At 42.3% G+C, this 19,675-nt stretch overlaps 1 protein-coding gene across 1 annotated transcript in view; it reads right to left on the reverse strand.

Annotated features, from left to right (window-relative positions):
• NOM1 (nucleolar protein with MIF4G domain 1) overlaps positions 1-11,501 on the reverse strand; it is a 29,768-nt gene extending 18,267 nt beyond the window's left edge. Inside the window, exons 1-7 of the mRNA XM_065399250.1 lie at positions 10,599-11,501; positions 9,668-9,792; positions 8,458-8,653; positions 5,254-5,577; positions 4,533-4,643; positions 3,177-3,344; positions 2,467-2,588 (exon numbers count right to left, since the gene is read on the reverse strand). Coding sequence (XP_065255322.1) covers positions 2,467-2,588; positions 3,177-3,344; positions 4,533-4,643; positions 5,254-5,577; positions 8,458-8,653; positions 9,668-9,792; positions 10,599-11,501 — 1,949 coding nt within the window. The remainder of the gene's footprint in view (positions 1-2,466; positions 2,589-3,176; positions 3,345-4,532; positions 4,644-5,253; positions 5,578-8,457; positions 8,654-9,667; positions 9,793-10,598) is intronic.
• Between the last annotated feature and the right edge of the window lie 8,174 nt (positions 11,502-19,675).

The raw sequence follows: 19,675 nt of genomic DNA on the forward strand, positions 1-19,675 counted from the left end.
TTTTAGTAAGGCTTTTGACACAGTCCCACATCACATTCTCATAGGGAGATGAGGTCCATATGAAATTACTATAAGATGGATGCACAACTGATTAAAAAAACATACACAAAAAGTAGTTATCGATGGTTCGCTGTCAAACCGTGAGGACGTATCTAGTGTGGTCCTGCAGGGCTCTGTCCTGGCTCCAGTACTATTCAATATTTTCATTTATGTCTTGGATAATGTGGTGGATAGTATGCTAGCACTGTGGAGGACAGGATGAGAAATCAAAATGAACTTGACAAAATGGAGAACTGGTCTGAAATCAACAAGATGAAATTCAATAAAGACCAGTTCAAAGTACTTCACTAAGGAAGAAAATCAATTGCACAACTACAAAATGGGGAATAACTGGCTGAGCAGTAGTACTAGTGAAAAGGATCTAGGAGTTATAGCAGATCACAAAATGAATGAGAGTCAACAATGTGATGCAGCTGCAAAAAAGGCTAATATCATTCTGGGGTGTATTAACACAACTGCAGTATGTAAGACAGGAGAGGTAATTGTCCTGCTCTTCTCAGTACTGGTGAGGCCTCAGCTGGAGTACAGTATCCAGTTTTGGGGCCACACTTTAAGAAACTGGACAAATTGGAGAGCAACCAAAATGATAAAAACATGACCTATGAGGAAAGGTTAAAAAAACTGGGCATGTTAAGTCTTGAGAAAAGAAGACTGAAAGGGGACCTGACAACAGTCTTCAAGTGTGTTAAAGGCTGTTATAAAGAGGACACTGATCAATAGCTCTCCATGTTCACTTAGGAAAATAAGTAATGGGCTTAATCTGCAGCAAGGAAGATTTAGGTTAGATAGTAGGAAAAACTTTCTAATGATAAGGTAGTTAAGCACTGGAATGGGCTTCCAAGAAAGACTATGGAATCCCCATCATTGAAAGTTTTTAAGAAGAGGTCAAACAAATGCCAGTCAGGGATGGTCTAGGTATGCTTGGATTTGCCTCAGCGCAGGGGGCTGAACTAGAAAAACTCTCAAAGTCCCTTTCACCCCTACATTTCTATGATTCCACCATAGAAACCTAGAGTGCCAGGAAGATACTGCTGAAGTAGCTCACAGTTAGCAGCAGCAAAAGCTTGAGATTAACTCCCAAAAGGCATTGGTAAACATAATAGAATAAATTCAAACTTTTAAAAGACAAGGATATTCAGAACGACAAGACTAAAGTTGTGATTAATGCAGTGCACAACAACATGATACTTAATCTAACTGGTGTGCAGGCCAAGTTTAAACAGCCTATATTCACTGCTGCTTCACCTAAATTCTGGCCAGAAAGTTTCTGAGTCATATTACAGTAAGAGCCATGTTATCTGGTGCCGGTTAGGCACAAATTCCGGATAACTAAGGGGGCTCAGGGCTGGGGCATGGGAGGGGGTGCGGGGCGCAGGCTCTGGGAGGGAGTTTGGGTGAAGAACGGGGTTTGGGGCAGGGGCATGGGAGAGGTTTTGGGGTACCGGATCCGGGCAGCGCTCACCGCATGCGGCTCCCCGCAAGCGGCGACATGTTCCTGCTGCTCCTAGGCAGAGGCGCGGCCAGGTGGCTCCACGGATTGTCCCCACCCCGCTCCAAGCGCTGGCTCTGCATCTCCCATTGGCCAGGGACTGTGGCCAATGGGAGCTGTGGGGGCAGCGCCTGCAGGTGGAGGCAGCGCGCATAGCCGCCTGGCGACGCCTCCACCTAGAAGCACTAGTGACAGGTCGCTGCTTGTGGGGAGCCGCCAAGGTGAGTGCTGCCCAGATCCGGACCCTGAAATGCCGGTTTCTAGAGTTTTCCGGTTTATAAAGTGCTGGAAAACACAGTTTTTACTGTACCTTGAGTATCACAATTCCTAAAAATGTTTTAATTCTCTATGTGACAGCATCAGCAAGTCTATGTCAAAGAGAGCTAGAACTTTTCCATCCTTCACGAATCTGTTGTACACCCATTGTAGTCTAGTTGATGGATCTGTCAGTGGCTCTATCAGCAAGTACAATAATAAACACAGCTTTCTGTATGGATTTCTCAGACACTTCCCTAAGGGACTTTCTGACAAGGAAATTTAGATTTCTATAATTCTGGAAAACATGTTTATGTTTATTATAATCCTTATTTTAGCATATTCTTCTATGCCACATTCTTTCTGATTACTTGGCCCAGAGCCTTCAGTTGGTATTAACATATACCTCTGCAACAAACAAACAAACCCTCCTTACTCCTGAGTCAGATCAGTTTTCTTTGCTCCATTCTCAGTTAGTCCCTCTGGGCACCCTCCCATCTGACGAGACTAGCAGTTCTATGCTGCTCTCCCTGATGTCACTTACCCTGCGCACAACTTCCCCTGCTCTCCCTGACTGGCAAGGAGGCAACAAGAAAAGTTTCCAGCCCAGATAGCACTTCTATTTGTCCCTGGGTTTCAACAGGATCCTGGTGTGTACTTACTTCAAAAGTTTTTCAAATGCATCCAAAAAGTCTTCACTACTCATCAAGACACAAAATATATTTCTCCTGATGTCCGTGTTCATTCTCTGCTTACGAGCAAGCTCCAGTATCTTTGAACTCATCTGAAAAGAAACACATTTTTAAAGAAACATTTACTAACTATGCATTTCATTTTGCACTTGCTATAGGAAACCTATTTCAGTGAAACTTTTCTGATATGATTATATATACATACCTTGAATGAGTTGTGAAGCAACAATCCAAAGACCTAGTGCCCTTACCACTGGAGATGAATATAAGGAGTATCAGGACTTGGCCTCCAAGCAGTGAGATCAGATAACTGACCAGCGAAACTGGACTGAAAGTGATGAAATGAGTAGTCCTTCTCTAAGAGGCCATGCCCTTCTCACCATATTTCTATGCACTTTTAAAAACAGTTCAACCATATGATTTCTAGGGGGACAGCTGGCCCTACCTATAAGGCTACAGACTGTGGAATCCATTTCCAATTTGAGTCCGCCTTTTCCATTTCACCTTACAGTGCACCACAAAATCTTTTACAAATCCACAAGGTCGAAGAGAGAATTTCAGGGCCAGGGCAAGCGTAAGTCCAAATACTAACCACAGTATCACAAGGATATTTGTTCATGTTTCTCAAAGACAAAATTGCCTTGGCACTTTCAATGATTAATAGCAGTCGTCATATTTACCTTTCCTACAGGCAATTTGTGCTGAGTCTTGCTGCTAGTACTATCAATCATTGGTGCTCCGCTCCAAGATGACCCTACTATCCACCAACGGCCAATCTGGTCAGCACTGAGGAGAGATTCCAATGACACACGAAGTTGAGTCTCTCTTCCAGAGCCGCTGTTATGAACCTTTTATAACAATAAAATGTTTTCAGTTCCAAAGAGACTTTTTTTCCCTAACAAATTATGCCGTGATCTAAAACCTTTAACAAGTTTCCCGACTATGCTCTCAGACGTTTCTCCCCACAACCTCTCTCTCCAAACAAGATCTGCCAAAATCAACATACTTCTCGTTTATTTTGATTTACAACACAAGAGAGTGCCTAAATCCAGGAGCTCTTGGCATTTTAAAAAAAATGAATTCCAACCAAAAAGACAAATCCGATGAGTTGGTGGATGGAGATAACCTAACACCTTCGTTCAAATTCTAATTTGGAGTTGCAAGTTAAAAATAAACTGTACTGTCCTATTTTCTAATGGACATTTTTGTTCACATAAAATCACCAAAAGTTTTGGAACAGTTAATACTTGATCAAGAAACGAGTGGAAGGGAAGAGATGTTACAAGTGCACTAGCAGAGCTGTGTAAAAAGGTTCTACAGCACCTGCTTGCAACATGTCTGTCTCTAGCCTACTGTATTGAATTCCTGACATGTGTGTAATGTATTTACACAAATTTCAGAAAAAAAAGCCCAACGGTGAACCAGAAGAGTGGCTTAATGGTGTAAGCCTCAGGTCTGAGATACATGGACTCTCTAGAGCCAAACTAAAATCCTGAGGAGGGTGGCAGCTTCTCCACCTGCAGAGGTACATATTTTACTGTGTGGGGTTTTTCAGGTAAGATCTTAAAAATTAATGGCCTGATTCTCATAAATGCTGAGCATTCACAAATCCTGCTGAAGTCAATGGGAGTTGCAGGAACTCAACACCAGGGATGATATCTTGGTCTGCTCTGCACAAACATCAAAAGATCCTACAAGCACGGGGATTTGTCTCAGTGTCCTTGGATAAAAAACGTCTTCTTTCTCTAAATGTTTTGCAGTGTGTTGGGCGCTGATTAACATCCAGAGATGGCTGCATTTCAGTGGTGTTCTCTGTATACAGTCTGTAAAGTCATTTGGAATTCATGGGGACAAAAGGCACTTTTTACAATGTATCGTTCAACCTGCACTGTTACACAAATTCCAAAATAATATTAGCAGGTCATCTGGTCTACACTATATTACTAGTAGCTTAAAAAAGGATCTTGCAATTACTTCCAAAAGTATGATTTAGGGGAAGTAACAGTGCCCAATAACATACTAAAAAACGTTTTTACCAGTGTTCTCTGCAGCTTGCGCAGTTTCTCAACTGGCTCAGGATCATACCCTGGGATTTTCCGCATGTCATTGTTTTTTAGTGCCAGCATAGTCTCTAGCATAAAGCGAATCTATGGGTAAAAGAAACAACATTTTTCCAGCGTGTCTGCCATACTGTTATTTAACAAGTGGAAAATTTATCTTGAATGTATTACTGCGCATGCATAAGCATCTCACCTAGCAATACATTCTGGAATCTAGATTATGACATCACAAATAAAGAATACTAGCTAAAAAACAATATTCATTTTAACTCCCACTACATGTATTTGTACTAGGTTTAGATTCAAATTTAATTTTGCTAAACAATACCACAGCTATTGAATTATTTTGGACTTTTAAGTGTACAAACTGTATTATTCCATGAAGTAGATACATCATCATTTGCATAACACACAAAGCAGACAGCTATTTCAGGGCATGCTGGTGTCTATGGTCTGAGAACAAACTTCTAAGTGCACATTATTTTCTATATGTTAAGTAAGCTAATGCAACAATAATCTCATTGGATGCTAACACTATCTTAAGGTCTAATCAGACTATCGCATGAAACAATTTTAGTAGATAAACTTAATACAAAAATTAAACAATTTGGCAAATTAACAGATTTAACCAAGTCCCTGATTAATTCTGTTCATGCTGGGAAGTTTGTGCCCAAACATATCCAAAATGCATACATACCCTAGACTGGTCCTCAAATTTCTTCCCCACAGCATTTGCTTTGTTCTGGGCCTCACTAATCAGATCCTTCAGGGCCAAAGCATCATCTTTTCTCAAGGAAAATCCCACATTTTTCAAGAGGAGCAGAATCAGTTCAATGTCCTTTTCTGCAAAAGTGCTAACAAGCGTCTTGAGAATATCAAAGATCAGCAGCGAATGCACTACGTGAAAGTTATACAGATGGCCAATCAAGGCAAACAGGTTATCGCATTCTTTTCCTTCAGCGTCACTTTTATAGAATTCATCAAATTTCCTCACCACAGCTTCCAAAAAGTGAGCACCAACCTGGCAACAGTGTATGAAAAGAAAAAGAATATTAGAAAGCAATTAAGCATTTTGCATATGTGGATTTCCCCCCCTCGATTTTACCTGCAAAAAGCATAAGCAATGAGAAACAAACAAACAAAAAAATTAGCTTATAGGAAAACTGTTGTTCCCATCAGCCAACATTGATTTTCTGTATTTAAATATTCCAAAGGACTCCAAGCTATCAGTTCCATACATATTTTTTAAGAAGCATATTATTTGCCTGGTGTCCATTTCACTTTATTTGATATTATATATTTACACATGTAATCCAGTTACCTTTTTATACCTTTATTTGGTAGTAAAAGCAGGTTTGATGAAATCAAGCTAAGGACTTACTAGAAAAGATTTGTTTAAACAAAGAAAACTGGAAACATTTCTCACTGCAACATAGATAGCTATGCTCCCAGCTGCCAGACTAATGGTACTCATTATTACTCATAGTTAAGGTTATGTTTTAGTCACGGGAAATTTTATTGAAAATCATTGACAGGTCATGGGCTGTAAACAAAAATTCATGGCCCGTGACCTGTCCATGACTTTTACTATATACCCCTGACTAAAACTTGGGGGGGGGGGGGGGGGGGGAAAGGAGCACGCTGCCCAGGGGCACTGCGTGTTCTGAGGGTAGGAGGGTGGTGCCATGCAGCCTGGGAAACCCGCTGGTGCTGGGGGGCAGCAGCGCGTGGCCCAGGACCCCCACTGGTGCTGGGGGGGTTGGCGGGGCTGGCAGGTTCCCTACCTGGCTCCGTGCCTCCTCCCCCCCCCAGCAGCAGAGTCTGGGTGTGGGAGGGGGCACGGGGTTGGGGCACAGGACGAGGTGAGGCGGGCTCTGTCCGGCGCTTACCTGGGGGGCTCCCCGGAAAAAGGCGACATCCCCCTCGCCCAGCTGCTAGGCGGAGGCATGGCCAGGCAGCTCTGCGCGGAAACAACTTAAGTGCCATACAAAAAAAACAACTTATGTGCCATACAAAAATAAACCATATATAGGTAAAACTTGACATTTTAGATTAAAAACATTATTGGCCAGGAAAAGCCTGATAAAAAGAAAAGCACTTTTCTCCAGCTCCTGGTTGTGCACTTAGCACTATTGCTTGTCGACTTCCTACTGGAGATAAGACTCAGAGCCGACTTGCTAAATAGATACAATATGGGAAAAACTACCCAGAAAATGACAGACTTCTTTATATTTATTTACAGAAAACTGAGCCTACAAAAAGGTGTGCCAAAATATATATGTTTAAATTGTGGACTGATCACCTGTCAAATATTAATTTTTTTAAAAATGAGTTACGCAATTTAAAAAACTGTGTTGTTATAATGTTAATGTTGCAGTTAAAATCAGTCAGGAAATGTGTATAAGTTAAGGTTCCAACAGCAATGCTGACTTGGTTGCATTACACTTCCAGAATGGTTTAAGGCGTACATTTTATGGCACACTAATATGTCAAGCTGCATGTTCAACAAGAATGAACAGGAGTATTATGTATTTGCTACATAGCCATATAACATTGCTACAGGACCTTAACTTTTGCATTTTCTGAATCAATTTTAACTGCAACCTTAATGTTACCTTATCACAGTTTTGTGCATTTAATATCCTGTATCTTTTTCAAAGAACAAACTTAACTGCTTAATAATGCATTTAAGTAGTCCCAATTAGATTCTGAAGTCTACATCACAACTAAATCAATGGTATATGCGAGAGTCTAGAAACTGGTTGACTACATTTTATAGTTTTAAACTTATAAAAAGATGAGGGTTACTATTAAAACAGCGCCAAAATTTTCAAGTCAAATGTGGGGTAAGAACCACCCTTTAAAGCAAGAAAAGGAGTAAAAATAAATTTACTATAATGCAAAGGTTGCACATAGAAAAGTTAACATGGTTGTGCCCCTCTGATATTTAGTTTGGTTTAAAAACAGCTAATACAGAAATATTTCCACCTCATCGAGGTCAACACATTACAGATGCAAGAACTACTTGAATATATCTTTTATATGGGTTCTTTCAATTATATTTCTGCATTACAGAATCAGAATAAAGCTTTATGGGAACAGCATCCTGAAACAGCTCATTGTCTCTTGGCAGAAGTTTCAGTGAAATTATCTAAACTCCTGTAATAACTTCCCTTTGACATTACCTGTTCCAACATGTCCTTCATATTAGTAGACAAAGCTTACGTTTATTTTGACCTGATATGGTCAAGCCTGAAAATACAACCAACCCTCAAAAAGTTGCTTGATGTGTGTCAAATGCCCTGATCCTGCAAACACTTATAGCTGCAAGCCAACCCACTGACTTCAATGGGACTACTCACATGCATGTGTTAGTGTATGTAGGATCGGGCTTTAGTGGGGCTCCTCAGATGCAGGTGGATTTTTGGTTTTAGTGGTTTTAATGAATTCTGTAGTTGGATATACAGGACTCAAGAATGATGTTCTAAAGTAGTCATAGAACAGGACTGGATAATTGTAATTAAAGATGGAAAAAATAGTAGCTTTAAGAAATTTTTCAACACCACAGATAGATGTAGGAAGGAATATAAGGCACTAATAGTCTCAATGAGATAAGTTACACTTTATAAAGGTGACCAACAATTTATAGAAGAAAATACTCATTCAGATGCAGTAACAAGTGTAAGTGCTTGTCACTTGTGAGAGCCTGCCTACTAAACCATAACTGCAACCACAAGTCAGCCCAGGTTGCCATATAGTGAGGTGTAATTTCAGGGATACCATATACTTACTTTCTAACAATTTCAGAAACCACACATTCAAAAAAGAACCTGAATAAAGCACCATAGAAAGTGTTGTGCAACATGATTAGAAAATAAAACAAGCCCAGGCAAAAAGTTACCTCAATTCCCACTGTATGATGAAGAATGCTGACCAAAAGGACATGCTCCATCATCAATCTAACTGGCATCACGGCTGCAGTAACACAAGCATTCATAAGAACATCTGTTAGAGTTTCATTCATGTCCTTTCTACTGTTAGTCATATATAGCTCTTCCAACTGTCCACTTATGGAGGCCAAATTTGGTTCACTCAACCTATCAGGAAATAAAATTCAGTGTTTGCTTTAGCTTTCCATTTCTTCTTACTCAGTACATATCCTCACTTTTTTTTCAATGTAATATTGCTTTTAATCCAAAACAACAAATGTTCTATTTTTAATCTTTTATTCAACTAGTAGCTCAAAAAGAAAAAGGGACAAATATTTGAAACAGATTTTGGATCTTTCCTGTTCATCAAAATAATTCAGATACACAAATATTTAGTTCACATCTTAGGAGATATTGTCAATAAAAATGAAGTAGTAGTATTCCCAAAGAGTTGATGATGTACTCAGTGCCTGCTGAGCAGTGATGTGCAACAGACTGTAACATACCGTATCTAAAATCCAAGAGCACTCAGCCTCATGTTTGTAATTTATTCAGTGTAGTTATAATGAATCCTTATTACGCAGGCTATGGTCCATTGGTATGCAGACCAGTCTGAGACCCACTGGCACAGACTAAAATTAATGTCAACTGAATGTTTTTACATAAAAGCCATAAATAAACATATTGTAATGCGCAATTATTACTGTAAACCTATTATGAAGTAGTATAAGATACACACGTCTCCTGAGATTCAGGGCTCAGCAATTTTAATAGGTTTTTTTTTAATGCTCTTCTTTCATGTGCAGATTGTACAAATTAAGGGCCTGATTCTACAATTTTTTTTTTTTTTTTTAAACCACGCATAGCCCCACTGATGCCCATGGAATTATGTTTGGCCGACAACACCTAATAGTGTTTGTGGAATTCAACTCAAAGTTTTAAATTTACTTATCAATTAAAACATACTTCTTTAATAGATTTTTCAACTTCTATAAATGTACTTTCTCCAAAATAATTGAGAATAAAAAAGATACTGTCAAAGATGGCATGCACAAAATTTGACTTTTATTTAAAAAAATCGGTTTGCAAGAAAGAAGTCATACTCACTCCCCTCTCTGGCTTGAACGGTGGCTGCTGTAAACACAGCCTAATAATCAAACAACATCAAACATGTTATATTACCTGTTAATTAGTCCTTTCACTGTTTTCTTCAGTCTTCCAAGTTCTTCCCTCTTTTTGTCATCCATTGTATCGTCAACTCTTCTCACTGGAGGGGGAACATACTTCGTAGCTCTATTGCAAAGACTCTTATCAAAAGAGAAAAACAAGAAAATAGGGCAGTACGTTATAAAAAAAAATCTTATTTAAAAATAAATTCATATTAATTTGAAAGTATCTTTTTATTAAGTATAAGAAATGGGCTTATTAAGTATACCATAGGTTTATTTCTAATCACTATGAAGCTTTTTTTATTGTAATGCAACACCAATAGTACAAAATTATGCTAAAGGAGCTAACTTGAACAGCATCCAAAAAAGAAACATGCAACAGCTTATCACTTAGGATCAACTCAAATCAAGGTCCCAATTCTCCAAGTTATTCAAGTGCACAACTCCCATAGAACTCAACAGGAATTATGCAAGCCTTCCAAAAAGTGTGCTTGGGCCCCAAATATACCATCTGTGTTCACAGTATTCAATTGTGCATCTGTATCTGATACATCCTCTATCAGGGATGGGATAAATGGTCTGATAGGTCTTTTCCATCACTGCCTACTGTAGTCTTACTGGCATGCTGAAACAATGACAGCAAAATCAGAACAAGAACTTCCATGTACATTTCAAGATTTACCAATGCTCATGCTTCAGGGCATTGCACTATCCCCATAGCGTCAGGAAATTTCACCCTGTAATAAATTGCATAAAATTGTCCCCAATTCGCCAGTCTAACTTGGCTTTTTGGCTCTGTGACAAGACTGAAGATAGCATGTCTTGGCCAGGGCAATTCCAATCCCTTACAAAACTCAGATCTGAAGTGAAACTTCATGTGAAGGGTGCAAAATTGTATTTGAAAAGCATGAAGCTATTTGATGCAAAACCTGCCCCCAACATACCTTCTCTTCTCTGGAGGTCTTGGCTTTACAGGGTTTATAGTCGCCACCATCCTCTGGGGACATGGGCAACTTTCCGCTTACTTTCCGCTCATTCTCCCAGTTTCCTTCCATTTCTGCCTCCTCTGAAATTTCTGAAGTGTCCTCCATCCTCCCCTCCTCTTCTTCCTCCTCCCCCTCCTCCTGCCCATCTAGCTCCCCCTCCTGATCATAATCTAGGGACTCCAGATCTAGATCCTCCTTATCAACTTCATCCTTCCCCTCATCCTGATCTAGGCGCCCCTCATCAGCCGCCTCCTCCTCGCTGCTCTCCTCATACAAGCCGGAGAGGGTGGCCTCGGGCTCCAGGGCCCCCAGCACGTAGCCCAGCCCATCCCGGGCGAAGCTCTGCGGCACGGAGGAGGCTCCCCGCTTCCTGCGCTTGCTGAGCCCCAGGCGCCGCTCCAGCCGCCGGATCTCCTTCTCCTCCTCCTCGTTGGCCGCCAGCAAGGCCCGTTTCCGCGCAGAGGCCGCTGCAGCGGCGCTGGGGCCCTTCTGTGGGAGCCGCTTCGCTTCCTCGCGGGGGCGCTGGTGTCCCGGGGGCGGCGAGGCCGGGACCGCGGCGGGGAGGGGGCATCGCCCCACGCCCTGCGTCTGCTCGCCCCGGCCAGTCCCTGGCGCGCCCGGCTCCTCGCCGGCGTCCGGCTCCTGGTGGTGCAGGCGGCGGCGGCGGCTCCGCTTGAGCCTGCGCTTCTCCTTCCTCAGCTCGCGGCGGTTCCTCCTGCCCCGGCCTCCCGCGGGCTGCAGCCCGGGCTGCGGAGGGGGGAGGTCCCCGGCCGCCTGCACGAACTCCTGCACCGCCAGCCGCAGCTTCTGCAGCCTGCCCGGCTGCCGGCTGCCACCCCGGGCCCCTGCCGCCCGCGTCATGCTCCCCGCGGCCGGGCCCACAGTCACGCTCCGCACCGCCTGGGCGCCGCCATCTCGCCGAGGCAGCCGCCAGCCCCTTCCGGCCCGTTGGGCCGCGGCCTGGGGCAGCAGCGCCACCTGCTGGGGGCGGCTCGGGGGGGCAGCGGGGCGGGACTGGAGCGCGGGGCTCGGACCCCTTAGCGCGGCGGCTGCAGCCCGCGCAGCGAGCATCTAGCGGAGGAGGCCCGGTGCCCTCCGTGTCCCTGTCCCGCATCGGTCTCCAGGCCGCCACGCGCTGCTGCCCGGGACCGTCTCTAGGCCGAGGGCCGCCACATCCCGGCCTTGGGAGCTCCCTGCTCCAGCAGCGCTTCCCAGTTTACACCCAGGGCTGAAGAAGCCGGAGGCCTCTGGCCTGGTACTAGGGATCCAGCCCGCCTGTAGCAGCCCACGTGAATCCCTCCGCGCCCCCCATCTCTTCAGCCGCGCTCCACACAGGCCCTGTATCTTCCACTGACCTGCCTCTTGGGTCCTGCCTACAGCGCAGCATCTCCCTATGGCACCGGGAGTCTGGGACACCAACGGGGTGGTACTTCCTTTCTCCAAGTACCTGTTGTGGGTACCGGGAGGGAGACGGGGGTATAGGCCTGCCCCTAGCTAAAGGCCCTCCCTCAACTGGGCAGTAAGGACCAATGAACCCAGGTCACAACTGAATAGTGGGGGCAACAAATGGAAAAAAACAGGGATGGGAGTGGAGGTCATAGGGTGAAAAGCAGGGGACCAGAAGGAGACACTCAGTGGTTTGAGCATTGGCCTGATAAACCCAGGGTTGTGAGTTCAATCCTTGAGGGGGCCATTTAGGGATATGGAGCAAAAATCTGTTGGATGATTTAACTGGGGATTGGTCTTGCTTTGAGCAGGGGGTTGGACTAGATGATCTCCTGAGGTCCCTTCCAACCCTGATATTCTATGATTCTATGACAGTGCCCACTTTTCCTCAAAGGCATTTGTGGAGTCAGTGGACACCACCTAGAGAAATGCTGTTCGGAGGAGGTGTGATTTCACAAGGGATTAGAAATAGGCCCCAGAGTTGCAGAGCACATCTCCCTCCCCTAATCCAAATTCCTCCTCCTGGGATGGTGGATGGCCGTCTTGGACAGCACTAGGAGACCGATCAGAAGATCCTGCAACTTTGTGGGGCCACTGATGGGGTGTGCCAGGATCAAGCAGTGTGGGGAGAAGTGCAGCCAGAAACTCAGTAAGAGATTGCGGAGGAACCAGAAGAGGGTCTGTAACCTGATACACTCTACGTAGATGTGTGACAGGGTCTCCCTCTCACTGCAAAAGGGACAGGTGTTAGGGGAGTTTGTGAATGCCAGATACACACCTGTGGTTATGGCTTGATGAGGGAGCTGCCAATTTATATCCCTGGGTTTTAAAACCACACCTGTAGAGAACAATGTTTTAGCAGTTCATTGCCTTAACCACTCGGCCACCTAGTCACCCATTTTCTCCAAGCAGTGGAGTAGTTTGGAGCTAACCATTGCTAGCTCCAAAGCAGTTTAAACATTGTTTCTTTTCTGAAACACTGCTGAACCCAGCTTGCCCTTGTCTACATGTGCAAACAAACTGTTTTGAGAACCAGTTCAACTGCCCTCATTGCTGATGCCCACTGTGAGCAAGGGATACTTTTCCTACTGCAGATAAGACTATATTGTGCAGAGCATGTAACTTATGACATATCAATACCAGTAAAAGATGAGCCTTAGACTTACTTAGAAGAGCCTTTTCAGGAAAAATCTGAGATTGAGCTTTACTCACAAGAGAAAACAAAGCAATTTATAGCATCCCTTCACCACAATAGCTTTGTAACATTATAAACCCCCCTTTTAAGTGGGTTGAATAGTAGTGAAAGGTACAACTTGGACAGACCAGTAAAATGAAGGTCTCTAATAACAGAAGAAGTAGTGCAAACTTGAGGTTGGAGCCTAGAGGATTATTTGGGGGAGGGGGAGGACTCACTTCCGCAGACCCTGCCTACTGTTTTACCTACCTGTTCCTTCCTGAGCCTCTGTCCTCTCACTCTGTCCCCGAGCCCTCTGGCTGCTTTCTCCAGGCTTACTGGGCTCCAGCAAAGGGAATGGGAGAACTGAGCGTGGAGGAAGAGAGACAATATCTTTGCATTTGGTGCCAGCACACAGCAGCCCCAGTAGTTGGGTGGAGTCCCTGCTGCTTTTTGTTAGTTACCTTATTAAGTTGGAACTGATTCAGGCATGCAAGAAATCTTTTACAGAAATCTTGCATTTTCTGTTTTCAAGGTTATAAATAAAAAAAGTGGGAGAGGAGTTTCAGGCTCCATCTAGACATTATCTAACCCCACATGTGGGGCCTGTTCCTCTAATTTGAGAGAGCCTGAAGGATAAAGGGAGTTCACTATCCATGCCCTTGGTGTCACTGCTGATACTGCCAACAAGACCAGTTGCCAGCTTTGTATTATTTTTATCCCTTGCAAGTATCCTGCAAGTGGACTCTTTGTACCCGGGCTCCTGGCCCATCTCTATAAGGTCTTGTCCAAGCGAGTGCTGAATGAATATTTGTATCCAGTTCTGGCTGAAACTTTAATGTCTCATTAATTTCCAGAAGATGATTTTTGTCCCTTCTGTGCATTTTCCCATTTTTAGTCATTACATCATACGTCCTACATGCCACTTGCTTCAGAATGCAGCTCTCTTGTTCCAAGATTGAAAGGCCTTTATGCATAATACATTTCTCCTTCAGTGGCACAAGATGTTCTGTTAATTTGTCAAAGCATTTCCTTTGTTATATTTTAAACTATATATGCGCAAATTAATTGTTATTCTGCGCATGCATGCAAAACTCCTGTGCAATTTGCATCCTATTAATAGTTTTGCTGGCAATAATCTGTATTCCAGAAGCCTGGGATGCTAGACTAATATAGCTGATTAAGGAATGAGTAAACATTTGATGCCTTTTCCAGCCATCTCTTTAAAATTTGTACCCTCCTTCTGTTTTGTCATGTGCTTTGGCATTCTGGGGACTAGTAATGACTCAGAATTGTGATCATATAGTCTATCCTTCTGTATAACAGAGACCATAGAACTTTCCCAAGATAATTCCTAGGGTATATCTTTTAGAAAAAAATCTAATCTCGATTTAAAAATTGTCAGTGATGGAGAATTCTCCACGACCCTTGGTAAATTTTTCCAGTGAATATTTACTCTCACAAAGTATGCAGTGTCTCAAAACAGTCTCTGAGAAAGCAAAACTACTCAATATCTGAGTTTTTTTCCTCATTTCATATTTCAGTACAAAGTCTGGAAGGCATATTTTGACTGAATGATATGTTAGATTCAGAAATTTGAATGAAAATGGGCATTTAGCTTTGGCAATATACCGTATATACTCGTTCATTAGCCCGTTCGTTTATAAGCTGATCCCCTAAAATGGATAGGTAAAAATAGCAAAAAGTGTATGATCCTTTCATAAGCCGACCCTATATTTCAGGGGTTGGAAAACTTTGGCTCCCAGCCCGTCAGGGTGAGCCGCTGGCGGGTCGGGACGTTTTGTTTATGTTTTGTTTACTTTGTTTAATGGGAACTGCGGGAAGTGGCGTGCCATTGGCTGGGAATGGTGAACCATGGCCACAGGGAGCTGAGGGGCTCCATACCTGCAGATGCTCCAGGTAAACAAAACTACAATATATTAGATCAAGGACTGGCAACCTTTGGCACGCAGCCCACCAGGGTAAGCATCCTGGCGGGCTGGGCCGGTTTGTTTACCTGCCGCATCTGCTGGTTCGGCCGATCACGGCTCCCAGTGATAGAGAGATATGCACATTTGTTTGCTCCCTTAGGTATTAATACATACTCTGAGTTAATTAATAAGTAAAAAGTGATTTTATTAAATACAGAAAGTAGGATTTAAGTGGTTCCAAGTAGTAACAGACAGAACAAAGTAAGTCACCAAGCAAAATAAACTAAAACGCACAAATCTATGTCTAATCAAACTGAATACAGATAATCTCACCCTCAGAAATGCTTCAGTAAGTTTTTTCCTCAGACTGGACACCTTCCAGGCCTGGGCACAATTCTTTCCCCTGGTACAGCTCTTGTTCCAGCTTAGGTGGTAGCTAGGGGATTCTTCATGATGGCTTCTCCCCCTTTGTTCTATTCCACCCCTTTATATATCTTTTGCATAAGGCGGGAATCCTTTGTCCCTCTCTGGGTTCCCACCCCCTCCTTCTCAATGTAAAGACACCAGGTTAAAGATGGATTTCAGTTCAGGTGACATGGTCACATGTCACTGCAAGACTTCATTGCCCACTTGCCAGCACACACATATACAGGAAGACTTACAGGTAAACACAGCCATTTGCAGACAATGGTCCTGGTTAATGGACGTCATTAAGATTCCAAACCACCATTAATGGCCCACACTTTGCATAATTACAATAGGCCCTCAGAGTTATATTTCATATTTCTAGTTACAAGAGTGGTACATTTATACAAATAGAATAATCACACTCAGTAGATTATAAGATTTGTAATGATACCTTACAAGAGACCTTTTGCATGAAGCATATTCAAGTTACATTATATTCACTCATTAGCATATTTTTATAAAACCATATAGACTGCAACGTCACAGAAGGATTTGTGCCAGAATGAAATTATCTAAATAGCCAGAGCTTCTCATAGCAGCATACGTCATCAATGGGATCCACGGTTCGTGAGAGACTGCCTCTGTCCCTGTGCCATGCTCTCAGAGCATTCTGTGCAAGAGCCCCTTTCTTTTGGAATGCTCTCCCCAAATAAAGTGTCAAAACAGGCTCAATTTGTTGCCCTATACGTGCTATGTCGCCGTCTGTTTCAGTGGGCATTGATGGGAAAGTGTGGTGGTGGTTTTAAACTGGGTCACATGACTGGGGATTAAATGATTTGTGATAGGGTAGAAGGAAAGAGAAGTGTGGCTGCTTTGAATGGTTCTGTTTTGTAACTGTTATTCCTGCCAATAGTTAGGCTGCCGGTGTGTTGAGACCACTGCCTATCATGCTGACTCCTTGCACTCCCCCATCTGGGTCCATCCATCTGTGGTCTCTTGTCTTATACTTAGCTTGTAAGATCCTTGGGGTGGGAACCGTCTTTTCATTCTGTTTGTACAATGCCTAGCACAACGAGGTTCTGGTCCACGACTAGGGTGCCTAGGTGCTACAGTAATATTTTAAATGTATGTCAAGGTTGCCTGGAACTTTGGATTTTCAGAGGCTGGGTGCTCAGCACTTCCTGAAAAACAGGCCTCTCTAAGGTGTCTCAAGTCAGATATGCAAAAACTGAGGTACACCAAACTGATTGTCACTCTTGAAAATCTCAGCCCTGGGTCTTATTCCCAGCTCTGCCACATGCTGCCTATGCAGCCTTGGAGAAGTCATCTAACTTTTCTGTGCTGCAGTTTCCTCATGTAAAAAAAAGGATAATGAATTTTACCTACTGCAAGAGGTATATTATGAATCTAAATTCATTAATCTTTATAAAACTGTTTTATTTCATTGGAAGGAAGGAGCTAAAGAAATGCAGAGTATTATTATGAATAGTTAGAAGACAAAAATCGTAGGTACGTTAGAGGAAAGTAGGAACCCACTTCCCCAATCCACTACCATTTCTATTTTATTATGCCCCAAACTACAAATAGATTATCTAATATGTGACATAGGGGCAACTGGAAAAGTGTAATCAGAATGACTTTCCTTTTATTAAGAGAAATTCTGTAGGAATAGTAAGGTTGTACCTAAAAACTAGCTTTTAAATTAGCTGATTTTTAAATATCACAGTTCAAAAACACACAACAGTAAATCAGGAGAGCCTCATTAATCAGAATCTCACATTATGGGACTTTGCATTTCCTTTATGAAATTTATATAATTAATGTGTACGTGCCAAGAAATATAATTCCTCCCTCTGTGGGAGACTTAACTCTAAGCTGAAAGTTGACCTACCCTTGGGAACACTTATCGTATTATTTTGTCACTTATAGTGTGGTTTTCATCAGAGCTCAAGTGGTAAATATTTAACAAGGGACATTTCCTTTTCCCTCTATCCTCTCTCCATATTTGTAAAACTTATTTTAACATAGGATATATCATTCTCTGCCCCAATTTTACCCTCAATGTCAGTCCTTATTTTCTATAAACTATAACTATGGCTGTAATTTTGACATGGCAGTTTTTAGGGGTGGGGAAGCAAAACTCAAGAATAAACAGAAATGAATACATTAATTAAATAAATGAAAACCAGTCACAGTCACTGTTATTTAATTAATATAACCCTTTAAATTGTTTTTAAAATGAAAATAAGAAAAGCACGTATAAGGAAAAGTATCATGCTACCAGCATGGGAGTGACTATGAAAATAGGAATATGCAATATTAGTATGGGGCTGGCTGTTAATGCTTATGTTTAAGCCTATGTTTCTTATGCCCAGTGTAAACTAAGTGTTCCCAGAAAGCCTGAGCAGACTCAGACTAAGTGGAGTCTTCATGCCATTAATAAAAATGCTGTGCCCTTTCTCCAATCAAGTTGACTCCAGAATCTTTATTAAACCATACAGTACATCGGTCTGATGCAAAGCCCACTGAAGTCAACAGGAATATTTCCCTTGAGAAAAGAAATGGAAGAAAAGACATAAAGAAAATAAATAATTTAAATCACTAAAATTGGGTTAATCTTTTTGTTGTTACAAAGATCAAAGAGGTATTTTAGCATTCCCATGCCCGTAATTAATGCTGAGTTCTGCATGTGAGTTATTCCAACTCTCAGGTGGAGTAACATTCATCACTCAGGTGTAATATTCCTGTATACTTGAGAGGTCTGCATATGAAGAAAGTGAAGTTTGCGAATGACATGCCACTGGGAGCCCTGTACATGCATCTCCCTGAGACTAAGCATAAATGTCTATAAAGTATACAGAAATACATGTCCATACATTTGTTTGTATAATAGAAGGTGGCCACAAGTGATGAAGGTTATCTGTCCAGAGGTGAACTATGTAGATACAGTAAAAAGTAACAGAGGGTCCTGTGGCACCTTTGAGACTAACAGAAGTATTGGGAGCATAAGCTTTCGTGGGTAAGAACCTCACTTCTTCAGATGCAAGACATTGCATCTGAAGAAGTGAGGTTCTTACCCACGAAAGCTTATGCTCCCAATACTTCTGTTAGTCTCAAAGGTGCCACAGGACCCTCTGTTACTTTTTACAGATTCAGATTAACACGGCTACCCCTCTGATATGTAGATACAGAACTCATTTCCTTTCTTAGGCATCCACACAAACAGAACAAAATCCAGAATTTGGTTCAGTGTTAGTTAAAACTGCTGTGTTAATTCATCATGGTTTCCTCTCATTTCCACTGCAATATTGAGAGAAACTTAGTCTAGTAGCCTGAGCACAGGACCAGGAGCACTTGAATTCTAATTCTGACTCTATTACTGGCCTGCTCTGTGCAAGTCACTTAACCTCCTTGGTTCAATTTCCTCCTGTGTAAAATAGTTATAATAGCATTTACCTACCTTATAGCAATATTGCAAGGATTGATTAGACAATCTTTGCAAAGCACTGCGAAGATGAAAAGTGCTGTGCAAGAGTTATTATTATTAGAGACAGGACTGAGCTGGAAGGTTCAGATACTGAACCTGACCGGAACTTCTTCAGAGTTGGTAGTGGTGAAGTGGTGTTAGACTCTAAGAGTTTAGTACAAGCTCATCTCTATTACTGTCAGTTCGGAGAAGGAGAAAGTATAACTGCTTCAGGATGCAAAATTTCCCTACTCCAACCCTAATGTTGCATACCTGAGCTCAATTTCTCGCTCCCTTCAGCAAGAATTTCAGGGAGTAAGTCACTCTCTTGAAGAGACAAATAACAACATATTCATCAGGTTTGATTTGCATATTTAAATATGTAAATAAACTTGCCTCTAATTTTTCTTTAGAAGTGTTGGCCTGAGTGCAAATGGAAATTATCCTACTTCATGCTAAAAGTGAATTTTGATACAACATGTCATGAGTATCTCACACCCTATATTTGTGTGGGATTCTAGATATCTGATGCCAGACAAAAAGACTGTGGCTAAATTTCAAAAGAATGTAAAACTAGGACTCAGCCTACTAGCTCCAGACTTCAGGAAGA

Source organism: Emys orbicularis, chromosome 2 (genome assembly GCF_028017835.1).
Source record: "Emys orbicularis isolate rEmyOrb1 chromosome 2, rEmyOrb1.hap1, whole genome shotgun sequence".
Taxonomy (NCBI): domain Eukaryota; kingdom Metazoa; phylum Chordata; order Testudines; family Emydidae; genus Emys; species Emys orbicularis.